General features: G+C 40.8%; 2 protein-coding genes across 8 annotated transcripts in view; one reads left to right on the top strand and one right to left on the bottom strand.

Moving 5' to 3' along the window:
- LOC130687183 (potassium voltage-gated channel subfamily H member 6-like) overlaps window positions 1-10,874 on the bottom strand; it is a 63,522-nt gene extending 52,648 nt beyond the window's left edge. For 3 of the 7 annotated variants that reach the window (XM_059496008.1, XM_057510335.2, XM_059496010.1), the window contains exon 1: window positions 940-1,168. In XM_059496008.1, coding sequence (XP_059351991.1) covers window positions 940-1,015 — 76 coding nt within the window. In that variant the 5' untranslated portion in view covers window positions 1,016-1,168. Of the gene's footprint in view, window positions 1-939; window positions 1,463-10,688 lie in introns of those variants that run through there. The other 4 variants (XM_059496011.1, XM_059496013.1, XM_059496012.1 and 1 more) reach the window with 4 other exon arrangements.
- LOC130687175 (acidic phospholipase A2 CbIalpha-like) lies at window positions 5,165-8,953 on the top strand. The gene is made up of 5 exons (XM_057510322.2): window positions 5,165-5,271; window positions 7,867-8,014; window positions 8,128-8,273; window positions 8,417-8,619; window positions 8,759-8,953. Exons 1-4 carry the CDS (start codon window positions 5,196-5,198, stop codon window positions 8,542-8,544), a joined length of 498 nt encoding a protein of 165 aa, XP_057366305.1. The 5' UTR covers window positions 5,165-5,195; the 3' UTR covers window positions 8,545-8,619; window positions 8,759-8,953.
- Window positions 10,875-15,834: the final 4,960 nt, after the last annotated feature.

Genomic DNA, 15,834 nt, shown 5'->3' with positions numbered 1-15,834 from the left:
CTGAATGCCTTTATCTCTGGCACAGGTTAGCGTGAACGCAAACGAAAAAGCCAAAGGATGAACAGGATCGAGCCGATCTTTTTTCAACGGCCAAAAGAGTGGGAGGAAAACGTAAAAAAACAAACAAAGAGCAAAAATAAAAAAGAAAAATAATTAAATGCCTAAAAATATTTCACGTGCTCTGCGGTCCAACCTCTTGGCTGGACCGATTAATCAACACGTCTAGCATAAACTCATCTCTATTTCAATCTTCTGTCTGCTGTCTTAACCACATCATTCAATTTTTCAGTTTGAATTCAGAACGGCACGCACCAGCAAATTGAGTTACACGTTTGACTGACGTAAGAAAAAAAAAGGAGGATTCTATCCATTTTTGAAACTGGATAAAAAAAAACGTTTTCTACTGATGGGACTAACATCTCCGCTCAATTAACGTTTCTAAAGCACATCTACAAAAGGATTTCAAATATTAATAGAAAAAAGAAAAACACTGTTTTTTTTTTCTTCCTTCACATGTCTGTGAACAGGAAAATGTCCTTAAAGAACACACACACACACACACACACACGAAATAAATCTTTTTTTTTTTTTTTATCCACCCAACGAACACTACGCATGCTGCCTCGCTTTATCCTGTACACGTCAACATGCACGCCTGAAGGCCTGTATAAATGTATAGACACGCCAAGCAAACAAGATTTCGTTTTTGCTATTTCGTTTGTTTGGACGTGTTTTGCCACGCACCAATCGAAACGGTTTAGCTACTAACAGATTTTCGAATGACTACAGACCACGTATCCAGGCCAGGGCACTCGACAATTTATCTACAAAGACTACGTTAGTTAATAGGCCACTATGCGACGGAACGGCAATACAAAAAAAAAGATCGCGAATGAACCCCAAAAGAACACAAAAGAAACAACAACAACAAAATCTTACTGAGCTCATCGAACTTTCGGATGATGGTCTCGATGTAACTGTTTTGGGGGGCCACGTGTCCCCGCCTGACGGGCATTTCAAACGTGCCCTATATGTTGACAATGTGACCGCAAAATTAAATCTGTTCAGCTCGCAGACCACGTACGACGTTTAGACGAAAGACGCACTATTCAGATTTTTTCCCTTTTTTTTTTTTTTTTTTGTTAAAGGTATACACCACCAAACACGGAACACAAGTTGTCACAACGCGCCACTGGTAACACTTGAGGAAAAAAAACAGAAATATATCGCAAAGTGAATTGTAGAAGGAAACAATTTCTTCAAATTAGTGGTGAACAACAGACAATGTCGGTCGACGTTGGACGACCAACGGTCCGTTGCACGAACGGCGATAGCAGTAGAAGTAAGAGCCAAGCTTGACGGGAAACAGCGATGCGGACATGATGACGGGAAGCCAAAACGCAGTCCGCACAAGCCCGAAAAAGAAAACTCAACTAAAAACCTCAAACTGCAAGTTGTGCTTTTGTTTGTTTTTTATCTCTCGAGAAGTTTTGCTTGTCTGATCGTTTCCTTCCTCTCTTGAAAGCCGTTTAGGCGGATGCAACTTGCCCTTTTTTTTTGTAGAAATAGGCTGCATCCAAAAGTGAAAAGCGCCAAATTCAAATACGCTCATCAATCAGTCTCCATCCGATGATGAGTCACATCCAAGAATAAAAAAAAAAGACAAACGATAAAAAAAAATTTAAAAATCAGTAAAACTAAAACTGAACGGCACTACACTTTAATATGGGATTGCTACTAGTGGTAACAAACGGTTGAAGTAACCCCAGTTCGCCAGACCAGAAACTAATCGAAAAATGATATCGCGATCGTCCACAAACACAGACACAAGACACAAACACACACACAAAAAACGACGAGTCTACTCGCATCAAAAGCAAGCCGAGTACTGAACATTTCGAGTTTTCCGTCGGCCAGTTTATAAGTTCTGTTCTCTCATCTCTTGTTTTCCAGCGCGCTCATCTACTACCAATGGGTGGGAAAGAGAGAGAAAAAGAGGGAGCAGCCACCATACTCATAGGGTTGTATACGTAATAACGCCGATGGGGTTATAAGCGCGACACAGCAGCCAGAAACAGCGCATGCTCCCTTTACACTTTCAAACGAGTAAAAGGAGGAAAAAAAAAAATAAAAGCAAAGAAACAAGAAAAGAAGGAGAGGGTCGGAAAGAGAGAGAGAGCGTGCAACATGTGTTGTTCCGGCTGAAGAGAGAAACGGAGTCGTAGAGCGCAGCAGAGCAGAGGGGTGACGGAATAGCTCGATATCTTTCTATTTTCCCCTTTATATTCTTCTTCTTCTTCTTCTTCTTTCCTTCTGCTTTTATACATCCACGCAATCAATACTCGTTGCTTACAGATACATTATATATATATATATATATTTATTTATAAACGCAGTTAGCCGTTCACTTTTTTGTGCGCCGAATAGTCTCTCAACAGACTTTTCTTTCTCGACCTGTTTCAATACCGGACGAAAGACAACTGAGCCATAGGTGATGAGTTCATCCGGTGTGCCCTGACGATCGTTTCACCCATCAACAGTCAATTCTGCTAATAGATGACATGTTGACGTCATCAAACGAAATCGATTACGCGCGGAGAAAAAAAAAAAGGATAAATTGTTAAAGCTTGTAAACGCAAATAGCCAATGACAGAGTCTTACAGGACAAGCTTATTTCTATGGGTGTAAACATCAAAATAGAAAAAAAGGGGGGGACAGACAAGTAATCCGAGTATTGGCGTTCGCTGTTCACAGTTCGCAGGACAACAGAAGAACCCTTTGTATGACGGTCCCGGCCCTATAGTTGTACAGCCACTTGCGTCATCTAGCGTTATTGTAAATATGTTTATGACTCGGGCGCACCAGGGCACACAAGAGTTGAGTTCCCAGATGAGTTTTTGTGCAAAAACATTTTTGCGTCGTCTGGCCAGAGAACAATTCATGCATTGTCCTCAGCTGTTTTTTTATTATTATTATTTTTTTTTTTTTTACAAGTCGCAAACTTAAAAGATCGCCTTTCTTCTTTGTTCGTTTTACGTTGACTCGGTAGTTCGCTGACTATCATTTTTTTCTTTTACGCTAAAAAAAATGAACATCATCCTGTTCCTTTTCCAGTGAAACAGGACGTTCGAGATAGGCCGGTCATTTGATTAACACAGTATCGTTCAAATTTTGCCTACGGAACATTAGGAAGGCTCGCTTCAAACACACACACATACACACACACACAACGGAGTCATGGACGGAGCATCAACGGAGGCATTGAGTCTGGCTTTACAATGTGTGTTTGTTTCTTGCCGCTGCTTTTGACTGTCGGGAGAGTTAGGGTTAACGTGTTCAAACTTGATCAAAATCCAAACTTCAGTTTCCCCTCCCCCCCCCCCCTCGAAGTGGAACTTGGAGGCGAAAGAAGAAACGGCATTCAATTTTTACTGTACACGTGAAGACAAAACAGAGTTTAAAGAAACGGAACAGGGATACGAAGTACCAAAAAAAATAAAGGCACAGATCGCCTTGAATTGATTAGAAAAAAAAATCTAGAAGCTAAAAAAAAGTGGCCTAAATCAAACGAATATTGAAACAAAAAATTTCTGTTTGATTTGGTTCCTTTCCAATAATTACCTGACTGAAAGAGCTGAACCTCTTTCTAAGTCCATACCGGCTAAAACAACAATAGCACGGCACATTCGCAGCTTTGGCTAACGCGAAACATGTTTTAACGCAAAACAAACAAGGCGGAAAACAAATGAGGAAGCAAAGCGAAAATTCGTTCCGTTAAAGAAAACACACAAAAAGTCGTATGTCTGCGCTTGTTGACATAAGAAACTAAAAACGGGGCAAAAGGACCCGTGTAGACACAAAAGAGAAAGGCACAATACAACATCCGGCATACTTCTCCCTTTCGACATTAAATGAAGACGAATGTTGCGTCTTGAATATTTGCTCTCGAAATCTCTATTATATCCCTCCGCCTCCCCCCCCCCCCCTTTCTTTTCGCTTGTATGTTGTTTACATTTGATGCTACAGCCGCCCAGGCGGTACTCGAACAGCCACGACGTTTGCAAGTCCGAGCAATGCGAGTTATGGCTTTGAAACAGAATAGCTCGCATGGTTTTTTGTGTGTCGGATTACATATTGATCGCAAAATTCATGTATGGACCATAGATGTATATCTGCATCTACAACCGATAGCCAAAACACAAAAAAAAATAAATAAAACTATGACCATTCAATGAAAATTTAGGAAAAAATGGAAACGAATTAAAAAACTGCACGAAATAATTCAGAGAATTCGTCGGAAAAACAAGATTTCTTGACGCAGACGCCGTCGTGTGTCAAAAGTGAAACAGACCAAATGGAAATAGCCAAAGAGAATCAAAAGAAAAAAGAAAAAGTCATCTGCCGGATGCTGGATTGTGCGTCACACATTAAACACATGACGAGCAGCCAGACATGAAAAAGAGGCGCCCCATGAATAAACTGTAGCCTGTTTTTTTCCGCTGTAAATAAAATGCGTAAAGAGAAGCGAAATGAGGGAATCGAATTCAATTGCAGTGTCGTCTAGTGTCCCCATTCAACATGCACGATGGAAATAAAATAAAAGAAAGTCAAATAGGAGACGAGCGAATTGAGCTATACAATCCATGGCCAGCGTATTTTTTTTCGTTTTGCATAAAGCCGTTCCGTGGTCGTCTTGGATGTTGGCTTCTTCTCATTCCGTCTCTTTCTTTTTTTTTTTTTTTCTGTATCTTGGCCAATTGTAGTGCAGCATAAATATGTGCCATCGTCTCAACGAATCGCGTCCCTATTGCCAACGCAATGAAATAGCCAATATAGGGCCGGCAGTCGTTGTAGCAGTGGCGCCACTGATACAAAAGGCGGAACTCATTGGAATTAAATGATGAAAGAACGAAAGCGACGTCGTTTAAAGTTGATGCTACTGGGAAAATTGAGCAAGAGAGAACCATCGATTTTAAACGATAAATTGAATAGCAAGGTAAAAACAGAGCATTTAAAAAATAGAGCCGGACGCAAATGGACAACAAAACGAAAAGAAAAAAGGGAGGAGCCAAAATTCTTGCCACTTACGTAACATCCAAAGATCGTTACGAGATGGGGATCAGATTCTTTATTTTATTTTATTTTTTTCAAGTATCACGTCGTCCTGTTTCCAACAGCTTCAGTAGCGTTTCAATATGTCTGGGCGTCGATCACGCATTGCATACCTCTTAATCATCATCTTAGCCTCATCTTTTGAAGCCAGCCTTTCGGGTACGTTAAGTCTTTATCAACCTCTCTTTTCCATAATCCCTTTCTCGATCTATTGGCTCCATAAATTGGCAAACATTTTTACGATGACTGATGTAAACGACGAAGCCGAGTACTACTTGCCATTACTGCCTGTGTCTGCCTTTTGTTGATGGTGTCGCATGCCGTTGCCATGTCCCTTTTTCCCCCCTTGAAATTGACGAGCTTCGCGCTCATCGTCAACACAGAACAGATTGGCCATACAACAGTAGCAGCCATTTTTCGCCTCTTAAGAGCGTAACGTAGTAAAATGCTACTTCTTACTACTACTGTATATCAACAGCGACCTAAAAAGAAAAAAAAAACGGGTTGGCTGACTTTGAAAGAGAAAAACTGACGGGGGGTGAGGTTATGACTCCTAACTATATGGGTGGTGTAGGAGGAAACAACGGACGGTGGGGAGGGGGGACTATATATTTCTCGTGATACTGTGCACAGAACAGCACACACTTCTCGAAGGATGGGGGGCATTGCATTTGGAATATTTTACAGCGGAAATCTACTGCCGCTCGAGACAGAAGTTCCAAAACTGTCTGCAAAACGAAAAAAAAAAACTGCGACAAACAAATAGGGTCAAAAAACGAAAGACAAAAAAAAAAGAAAATCCTGCCAACGCAACTATGTTTTCAACTCCTCTTCGTCCAGCAGGGGAATAAACGGCAAAGTGTGTGCTTTTCCCTAAACACGGGCAAACAAAAAAAAACTAGATGGTGGTTTGTGTAGTACGCGCGGGCGTGTGCGATCGATGGCAATATTTTTTTCTTCTTTCTCTGAATGTGCATGTTCTTCCAACAAAATTATTAACCCTCCCCACCCCACAGCGTCGACATTGTCGCCCTCATAAATTTAGACATGATAAGAGTTTCGCGTGCTACCCAAACTAGATTCTATCCCGCTTCTTGCATACGGATGGAAGCGTAGCAGCACATACATAGCGACCCTCTGAGTAGTAGCCCCTGTGTCGCATTGAGGTTAATGCTAAGTCGCGGTTTGTGTGGTCTGTTCTTCTGGCGCCGCATCAAAGTCGGCCGCAATCCGCTACGGTTGAGAATATTTTATATTAAACAAAAAAAAAGTATTCTCTTTTAATAGCAGCGTTTAGAAAAAAAAAAAAAAAAAAAGGGTTAAATTGGCAGTCGGAAGTATGCAGAAACATGCCGTAGTGGCCTCATTTCCGTGTGGTATTCAAAGTGGAACGAGAGTACTTGTCTGTGGAGTTGTATAAACCCTGCTGATGAGACCGAGTGCAATTTGAGTTAAGTATTCGACAAACTCTTTTGAAAACCGGACGGGAAAAAAAAATGAAAATCAGAAGATGAAGTAAGTCTAATTCAATAATTTTCGTTAGTTGATTCTTTGATCAACCATTAAAAGAGAAAAGAAAAAAGAAAAAAACAGGAAAATTGCAAGTAAAAAACAAAAATTGCAAATTCGACAATGGAAAGAAGGCCTTAAGCGTCGTCATTCCTCAAATAGAAATTCATTCCAAAGGACTTGATTATTTCTATTTTCGGAAACGGTTACAAGAGATAAGCCATTTCAAGATGATATCGCAACGAAATACGATCTCGCTGTCAAGTAAACAGTTCAAGGGTCAAAGAAGTACCCCCCTCCCTCCGAAAAAAAAAGTATAAAAAAAAAATTAATTAAACAGATGCGCTATAAAAAAAAACGCTGCCTCCCTAAAAATGTGATATTGGAGACGGGAAACAAGGTCCACCACTAGCCGACCGAGTCACCTCCTATCTCTTAGGCGATGGGCAAGCTAAGCGGGCCGAACAGGAAGTGCCTGGTTGTACATCTTTGCCCAGAAGACATATAGAACGCGTATCTTGTTTTCAAATGAAAAGGCCAATAGTCGAGGAGGGATGCGGAAAACACGATGTGTAGCAGCCCAGGTTGCGCAAGGGCAAAATGCAACCTCCGTTTGCCATGCACGCCATGTAGCGTGAACCAACGGTCCATTATTTTTGCCCGGTAACGGATCCTCTCCGTCCAATCCCGTTCCGCCCGACAACTTTACAGTACAAGACAGACGACGCCCCAAACCTGAAAGAGACACCTGGTGAAACGAGGAAAATTTTCATATTGCAGAGCGTGGCGTAATATTGATCAAACAGAAGGCGCTGTAATAGTGTTTGCGTACAATGGTACTCGGTTTCTACATAATAAATCAAGAGGGAAAAAAAAAAGGGAAAGAGAGGGCCGTGTACGTCAGCAAAACAAACACAATGGTAACAAAAGTTGTTCTCAATTCGCAGTGTTCCACGTTGCGTGAAACAGAAAAAAGAGGCAAAGTCATAATTGATTGAATATCTGTGAACGAAGCGAACATGCATTTACTGCTGTTCGCCATGCGAGCCGCTTGTAATTGATGATTACACACTGCCGATGTTGACACGGCCCGTGTTGAAATTTTCATCAATACACCGCGTCACGCGAAAATGATGGCGACACTCTTTGCGCACTTTTCAATACGCCCCCCCCCCTTGCCCCTCATTTGAATGCTACATTTAATTTAAGTACGATAACGGTACTAAATATATTTTGCGCGTTCAGCCAGCGTGAGGACAAAGCGCAGCATCGGTTCTTTCGGGGATATGATTCGGTTTAGCACACGCATGGAGGCCCTGCTTTTCAATAATTACGGAAATCACTGCGGAAGTGGTGAGACCGGCACCCTCCCTATTGTCGACGCTATCGATCGGTAATACATTTATTTAAAAAATCAAAATTACAATTTTTCACATGTCTTTATATTATTTTAATTAAAACTTTGCGGGTTCTGGTTTTTTTTTTTTAATTAATGTTTACTATCAGCTGCTGTCGCAAACACGATCTTTGTTACGAAAGTCTACCGAACGGACCGTGCTCCTCATCGTTCTTCGGTGCTTATTTCACTTTCTACACGTGGACTATCGTTTCGAATAGCAGCGAACGACGACAAGAAGCCACCATCATTTGCGGTAGCATTTCGTTCAATTTTCACGCTACTTCATTTCCGTTTTCCCCAAAATTCGAGACGATTCAAGAGCCGCAAACGGCGTTGGGCGCCATCGTTTCACGTTCTTTTTTAATGTTTTCATTATTATTTTTTTTTTTTCCTTAGGTGACACCAATGTATGCAAACTGGCTACGTGCAACTGCGACCGAGCAGCCGCCCTGTGTTTCGGTAGACATTCGGCTTCGTACAATGTCGCCAACAAACACAGGAGCATCTGGGATTGGCTCATTTAACCGCATCCCAAGAGAAACGAGGAATACATAACCAAAAAAAAACAAAAGAACTTCAAAGTGAATATTATTATTAAGGTACATTGTATAATATTTTTATTATACAGTATTGAAGCAACCATAATAATTATATTTTTTTTTGTCAATTCTTTCTACCCGTTGACCTCGGCTGGAATTTCGGACAACCCACGATCTAAATATAACGTGCAAACGCAAGCAAAAGGAAGTAGCCAATGACATTCGGTCAATACTTGTTCTTTGTTGAAAGAGAAAAGAACAAGAAAAAAAAACGAGGGGGAAGAAAAATTCTTTTGGGTGATGAAATAAATCAACATTACCAACGTCGTTCGACAGGCTATGATGCAATAAAACTGTCTTGTTATCGATGATACATCACTTACTATTTGGCTAACCCTTTATCTTTTTTTTTTTCTCTTTTCACTTCAACTAACAAAACATTAAGAAATTCGGCCACAGCACACGAGAGGGCAAAAAAAACATACTTGCTGGACTGGAAAAACTGGATTTTTTTTTTTTCGAACAATGCGATCCTTCATTCTTCCAATCTCCATACAATAACGAGACGGTTGCAAATTTGACAGCCATCACATCCACCATTTGCGAATATCATTTTAATACGTTATCCGTTGTCCTGGCGCAACCGGGCGCTTGTTTTAACGAGACATTCCATGTCCCCCCCCCCCCCCCCCAAATTCAATATTCAAAACAGATGCACATGTAAAACACGCATAAAAGCAAGCGAGTTGATTTCGCGAATCTAGCGAACAACTACCAAGGTTTCTCAAGTAAATTGAAGTTAGTACTCGACGTGTATGATAAAAACACAATAAGATTTATCAACCGAAAGACAAAAAATCTCTCCCCCCCCCTCTTTTTTTTCTTTTCTGGTATTAACCGCACTTTGATACGTTCAATCATCTCGTACAACCCCGAAAACAACATGCCAGGTGCACTCCATCACATTGGAGCCTTGAGGCTACGCATTCAAGTACGAGATATTACAGCAAGTTTTGCCTTAAAACGTAAGACTCACGCCGAGAAAAAAAAATTTCCAAAGAAATAACATTTGCAGGATACGCAAAAAAAATTACATCATAAATCAGGAGGGCGAACGCGACAAAATACGAGTGTATGTGCGGCATCCATCACGCGCGGCGGTTAGGATCACCAGCCTGCATTTTAACAACGCAAGATAGAACAAAAAAAAAAGGACGGTCACGACTGGTAAAGTAATGTTCGATTCCGCTTGCCGTTGCCAACAACAGCCATAGGAAAACGAGAAAAAAACAAACAAAATTTGCTGTGACAAAACAGCATCACGTAAAGGAAAAAAAAAGAGAAGCAGACGAAATTGAGCGAAAATGCTCTCGAATATCCCAACAACAAAAAGCCACCTATTAATAGCTCGAGTCGCTCGTCAATGTCACGTTTTACTTCTCAGCAACGCTAATTAGAACAGTCGTTTTCTCAGTATCCTCTCCCTATTATCGTTAAGCCTTTGACAAGAGCGTAGCACAATACCGCGACAGTCTTCCGAGAATGCATTCCTTTTCAAAATGGCACCCAACGCGCCCCCCCCCCCCCAAAAAAAAGAAGCAAAACAATAAAGTCTCATCTGAGGGAGTGACCTGCTAAGATGATCAGGGAATTTGGCGAACACGACACAGAGAATCCAGTTCTCTCTCGATGGCTAACTGATAACACCCTACATAGTCTCAGCATTATTAGTTTAGGTGCTAAGAACACGCAAAAGAGATCTGGACGACGGCCACATAGAAATGTGGCATAGATACACGTGGCCACTGCACAACAAGACTACAATTTCTTTTGCTATTCCGACTTTAATGGCTGAGTGGACGTTGGTGTCATGCCACTCAAGAAAGCCAAAAACAAAAAAGAACAAAAACACACGAGGAAAAACAAGAAAAGTATCCCAATATCAACACACACACGAAGGACATCGTCACAGAATTTACGAGTGCAAGCGAATCAGCCATTGGACAAGATGAAAATCAGGCCACTTAAACGATAGTACGATTATGCCACTACGACTGGCATGAAGTTCAAAGCAAAATACGCAATCCATAATTCGAGATACTAAATAGAAATTAAAGATGATGTCCTACCTTTTTTGCAGTTGGATGCCTCGACGACGAAGTTCAGGAACAAGGTGGCCAACGCTCGAAACAGGTTGCACTTGTCTAGACATGGCCTACTTGGTAACTGAAATGCGGGGGGTCCTCGTTTCGCTCGCAATTAGACAATGAAGTAACCCCTGCCTCCTTTCCGTAATGGACCAAGATGCCACCTACAGACAAGAAATGTATCAGTTTTGCGCGCCTAAAGGATGCAATTACGGAAATGAAGAACGTTGCCAGATTGCTAGACTGAAAATTCATTGCATCATTTTTATTTATGTAAATTCACTCGAAGCTTTTTGAATATTTTTTTATAAACAAAATTTGTATAATGAATTCCAATTTACATAGCTTTTCGATATAGGTATTTTTGCTTAGCTTTCCTGTACACTCACGGCCGTAGCTTTGGCGGGCTGTTTCGAATGTGTCCCGATATAGCCACGGATTAATTTTGAAAAGGCGCGTTTCAGTCTAGCCCGTGCCACGGTAACATAAAAAATGGTCAAAAGTGCAGGCGCACTATTACAACTACTAGATGAACGAAACGGTAAATACGAAACATTTCCTGGATACGGTATTAATGGAAGAGTTTTTTTTGTGTACATTATGAAACGAAGAGGAGATTGTCAAGCCACAAGGGCAAAGGGCTACGCTTAAGCGGATCAGAGATAAAATAGCAAATTTTAATATTCTCAAAGCGCCTTTTCAAGGTACCGCACTCGGGCTGATTGGATAAAGAGGGAACTAGTGGGGATAGGGAGTTTTCTAGCTCGGTACAGTGGCACGCAAACGTTGAAGTGATCCCGCCCACAATTCGTTGAAGCATTAAAAAGTGGCTAATGACGAAACTCTTTTCACTCAAAAGTTTCATTTACGGACAAAGAGACTCAAAAGCGGCAGCTATTTTCCCCAAAAGATTTTGCCCTAGTTATTTTATTTGATTATTCACTGAATAAAACGAGTACGTCGGCTTTCCAATTTAATCAAATGCCGAAACCGTTAAAAAAAAAAATAAAAGAATGTGGAGTTGGAAAAAGAGTCCCTAGATGGCAGACCACGCTAGTATGCGCTTCACCAGATAGGACCGGAACACAATTTGAAACTATTCCAAAAATACTGGAATTTGAAGGTGTGGGTAAACAAATACAAAAAAAAAGAAGGTCAAACAAGTGACGTAACTTTCTTAGATTGCTTTTTAAAATAATGGAAGACGCAACACAACAGCAAAAAAAATGACTCGAGTTAGTGGTAGGGGGTCGTCTTGGCGCAACAGTGAAAGGAAAGTGTTTTAGTCGCATAAACAATTTTTCTTTCATTTCTTCTTTTCTTTTTCCCTCCACCCAAAAAAAAAATTTTTCTTCTGGCGTTGTGGTTCGTAGTTGATGTTACAGCAATCGTCCTTCTCTTTCCTAACACGGCGTTGGTTAAAAAATAAATAAATAAAACGAGCGTCGCTCAGAGACAGGTACGTGCGTCGCAACATGTAAGGAAACGAGCCAAACTAAGAGAGAAATGGGTGCGTGAATTGAAGGTTGAACGGCGGCGACGGGTCTAGCAATCACGAACGATGGTGAAGAAACAAAAGAAACGACAAAACAAACAAAAAGGGGTAGAATAAAAAAAAAGAAAATACATATAAACCATCGACTGGAACGACGAGCGATGAATCTGAGCGGCGCCAAACAATAAGGGCGGCAAACTTTTGAATTTTTTTGAAAATAAAAGGAAACGGCGAGTTAGTTGAGACTTTATTATCAACTGCGGGTTATAGCGTCGCCATATTTACGAGATTCTTTTGATCCTTTTTTTTTTTTTATTGACAAATGCCAATATAAGGAAAGAGAGGAGATGGGAGGGAACAAAAAAAAAAAATGTAGAGAAAAATATGTCCATAAAAGAAAAGGAAAAAAAAAAAAAATGGTCGTTAGGTGACGTCAAATGTTTACGGGCGCACCTGTGAGTTGCAGTGGAAGAAGACTGGCAAGACGCTTTGAGCAACGGTGTGAGCGCGAGTAATGCGGAAATAATCAACGTCGAAGGCATCAATGAGGAGGAGAGACATCAACTTCTGGGGGATCCATCAGAAAATGAGCATTAAACTCTTTTCTTTTTTTTTTTTTTTTTTCAAAAACCTTTCTCACACACAAACGTTTAAAAAAAAAAAAAAAAAAAAAAAAGGTATTTTTCTTTCTTTTCTTCATGATCGCTCCGTGAATGATTTCCTATACGCTTCGTCCTTTATCATTATCATCAACTTCTTTTTTTTTTTTTTTTTCACCTGCGTCATGATCTCATCGGACACGATGGAAGAACGACCAGGTTCACCTTGAAAATAATAAATAAAAAAAAAAAAGGGCCTGATATTCTAATGCTTAACCTCCCGCATCGCATTATGTATTCCCCCCCCCCTTCCTTCTCTTCTACCGTGCTGTATGGCGCGAGAAAAAAACGTGAAGACACGCAAGACACCCAACCGATGAGAGAAAGACGGACAGGGCGCCTCTCTCTCTTTCTCAGGAAAAACAAAAAGAAAGGAAAAGAAACATTGTACATGCACATTAATTCCTCTACTGCGCGCTAATCGATTCCAACTCTTGTTGGGAAAATTCATTTTCCAATACAGCTTCTGGTCTTTTTTTGTTTTTTTCTTACAACACTCCCCCCCCCTGTAAGAGAAAGGGGGGAATAATATTTGTAAAAGGTAAGATCGATCGGTGAAACCAGGAAAATCAACCGGTCCTCTCTCTCTCTCTCTCCATCTTCTTCTTCGTCTTGAAAAACAAAAAACAAAACAAAAACGAAAACCTATTTGACCAAGTCGATTTACGTTTCTCCACTTAAAAAAACTGGCTGTTGCTGCACCGTTCCCCCCATTGGCTCACCTTTTCATTGGCATCGTCCGTGTGTTTTTTTTAATGCACGAGAGCCCGTAAATTATTTACACACAAAGTGCTCATAGCGAACGAAATGAATAAATGCACCGACCCAAACATGTTCTTGCAGCGCCGCTGCACACAAACACACTAGCGATTCCGCTCACGCCAGTCGACCATATTTCTTCATATAAAGCATTCAACAAGAAAAAACAAAACAAAAACAAAACAAAAACAAAATGTATTCCTCCACTTCTCGATTCCTCATCGACCGGGTGCGCCTTCTTTATCTGATGCACGAGCGAGCGTGTTGGTGGATTTCCTTAATAATATTTCATCGAAAAAAGAAAAACAAAACATTCTTCCTCGTCCTGGATATTATTCTAGCGTTCAATCCCGATTTTTTTTTTTTTGTTTTTGTTTTTATTTTGGAAGGATATGCATTGGTGATATCCACGCACGGCAGCAGCTGCGCATAATCGTTATGCTGTACGCAAGTGGCACGGACAAATGAACAACAGATAGGTAAAAAAAAATAAAATAAAATAAAATTAAAGCTTTTAAATTTCAAAAAAAAAAAAAGGATTTTGTTTGTTTCTTTTTTTCTTTCTTATGACCGTTGAATGCATTTAATAATTGTTACATGCTTTGTTTAGTTTTTTTTTTTTCCTCCGAAAAGAATTCAAGTTTTGTGTTTAAGCCACACGCGCGTGTTTCAAACTTATCTGGGGAGTTTGTAATTTCTCTCGAGCTGGTGTTAACAAACCCGTGATTTACCATTTATCTTCTGACCTCGTGATTGCCAATTATGGCAAAGGGAAGAGAGAGAGAGAGAGAGAAAAAAGAGGGATGGGCTCGAGAGTTTCGAAGGAACAAAAAATACAATCGGCAAGTGAGTAAAAAAAAAAAAAAAAAAAATCAAAGCTGGCGCAGCAATATAGCCCCGAGACCAAAGTCCAGACGGTTCAGGTAAAAGAAGGAAAAAAAAAATAGCTGATAATCACGTAAAAGATGGCCGTGTGTTGTGCGTTTCATTTATTCCCAGAACTATTTGTTCTCTCTCCCTCCCTCCCCCCCCCCCTTTAACGGCCAAGAACAGCGTGTAATGGGTGGCGGTTCGATTCTGCCCTTCTGCCCCGTGTCCCTTCTCCACTACTCTTCGCGTACGCCATGACATACATTGTCTTTAATGTACGCTGCGCATAGTTCTTAACAGTTCGACTTTGACACAGAAAAAAAGAAAAATGCCGACCAATCGTGCCGACTTGTCGTACACGAAAATTGAACGGAACGCGCTCGGCGGGACTACGTAACGCACGGCAGACACAGCGAAACAAGCAGCACAACATTGTTTGAAGAAGAAAATACATCAGGTATTCAAATTTTTTGTTTAAAAAAAAAAAATAATAACATCTTTCGAATGTAAGAGAAAAATCTAAAAACGGCCGTTACGCGTCCGTGTTATTCGATTCAATCGAAAACGCACTGGCAGACGGGGGAGGGAAAATTAAACGAAGAGAAGAAGGGGGAGGGCGCCGCATCAAGCGGATAGGAATTTTGTTTTCTGATTTTCGAACGGTGTTATCACGTCACTGAGCGCCGCCATCTAAAGCCAAGCAACCATTTTTTTTTTTCCAATGGGTTCATGTTCTTCCTTCGTATCTTCTCAGTTTCGTTTTTCATTTTTCTCCCCCTTCGTTTACACCCATTTTACGTTTCCAAAACAGACGAGAAACCCCCCCCCCCTTTCTCTACCAACAAAGTAAAAAAAAAACAAAAAAAAAACGAAATCAAATCAAAAAGGCCAAAGAAAATTTTAGATAAGAAATCAGTGGAAATGCGTTGGCTGGTTGTTGGCGGGCCAGCAACTCCACCTCCTCATCATGCGATGAGCCCGCCTCTTCATTTCTTATGTTTACTTCATACCAAAAATAAAAAGAATAAAAAGGGAAAGAAGATTTTCTCGATGCCTATCGCGTGTTCGGTGTACGGTTGAAGGTAAACCACCACGTTCTGTGCCGTGTATTGTCCACGTCTTTTGATCCGAAAATGCCTGCGCAAAACCAAACGTTTCTCTCTGTCGTCCTACTGCCAGACAACAGAGAGATGATAGCACAAAACATGGAGGAAACAAGAACGCATATGCAAAAAAAAAAAAAAGGCCAATCAACTCAAGCGCGCGCGCGCACGCGCAAAAAAAAAAGAACCTTCTTTGCCCTTTCTTTTTCTTTCCACGTCTTGTTGAGGACTTTTGGCTGGCG

This window comes from Daphnia carinata, chromosome 7 (assembly GCF_022539665.2).
Source record: "Daphnia carinata strain CSIRO-1 chromosome 7, CSIRO_AGI_Dcar_HiC_V3, whole genome shotgun sequence".
Lineage (NCBI taxonomy): Eukaryota > Metazoa > Arthropoda > Branchiopoda > Diplostraca > Daphniidae > Daphnia > Daphnia carinata.
The sequence above is the reverse complement of the archived record's forward strand: the minus strand, read 5'-3'. Positions and strand labels throughout refer to the sequence as shown.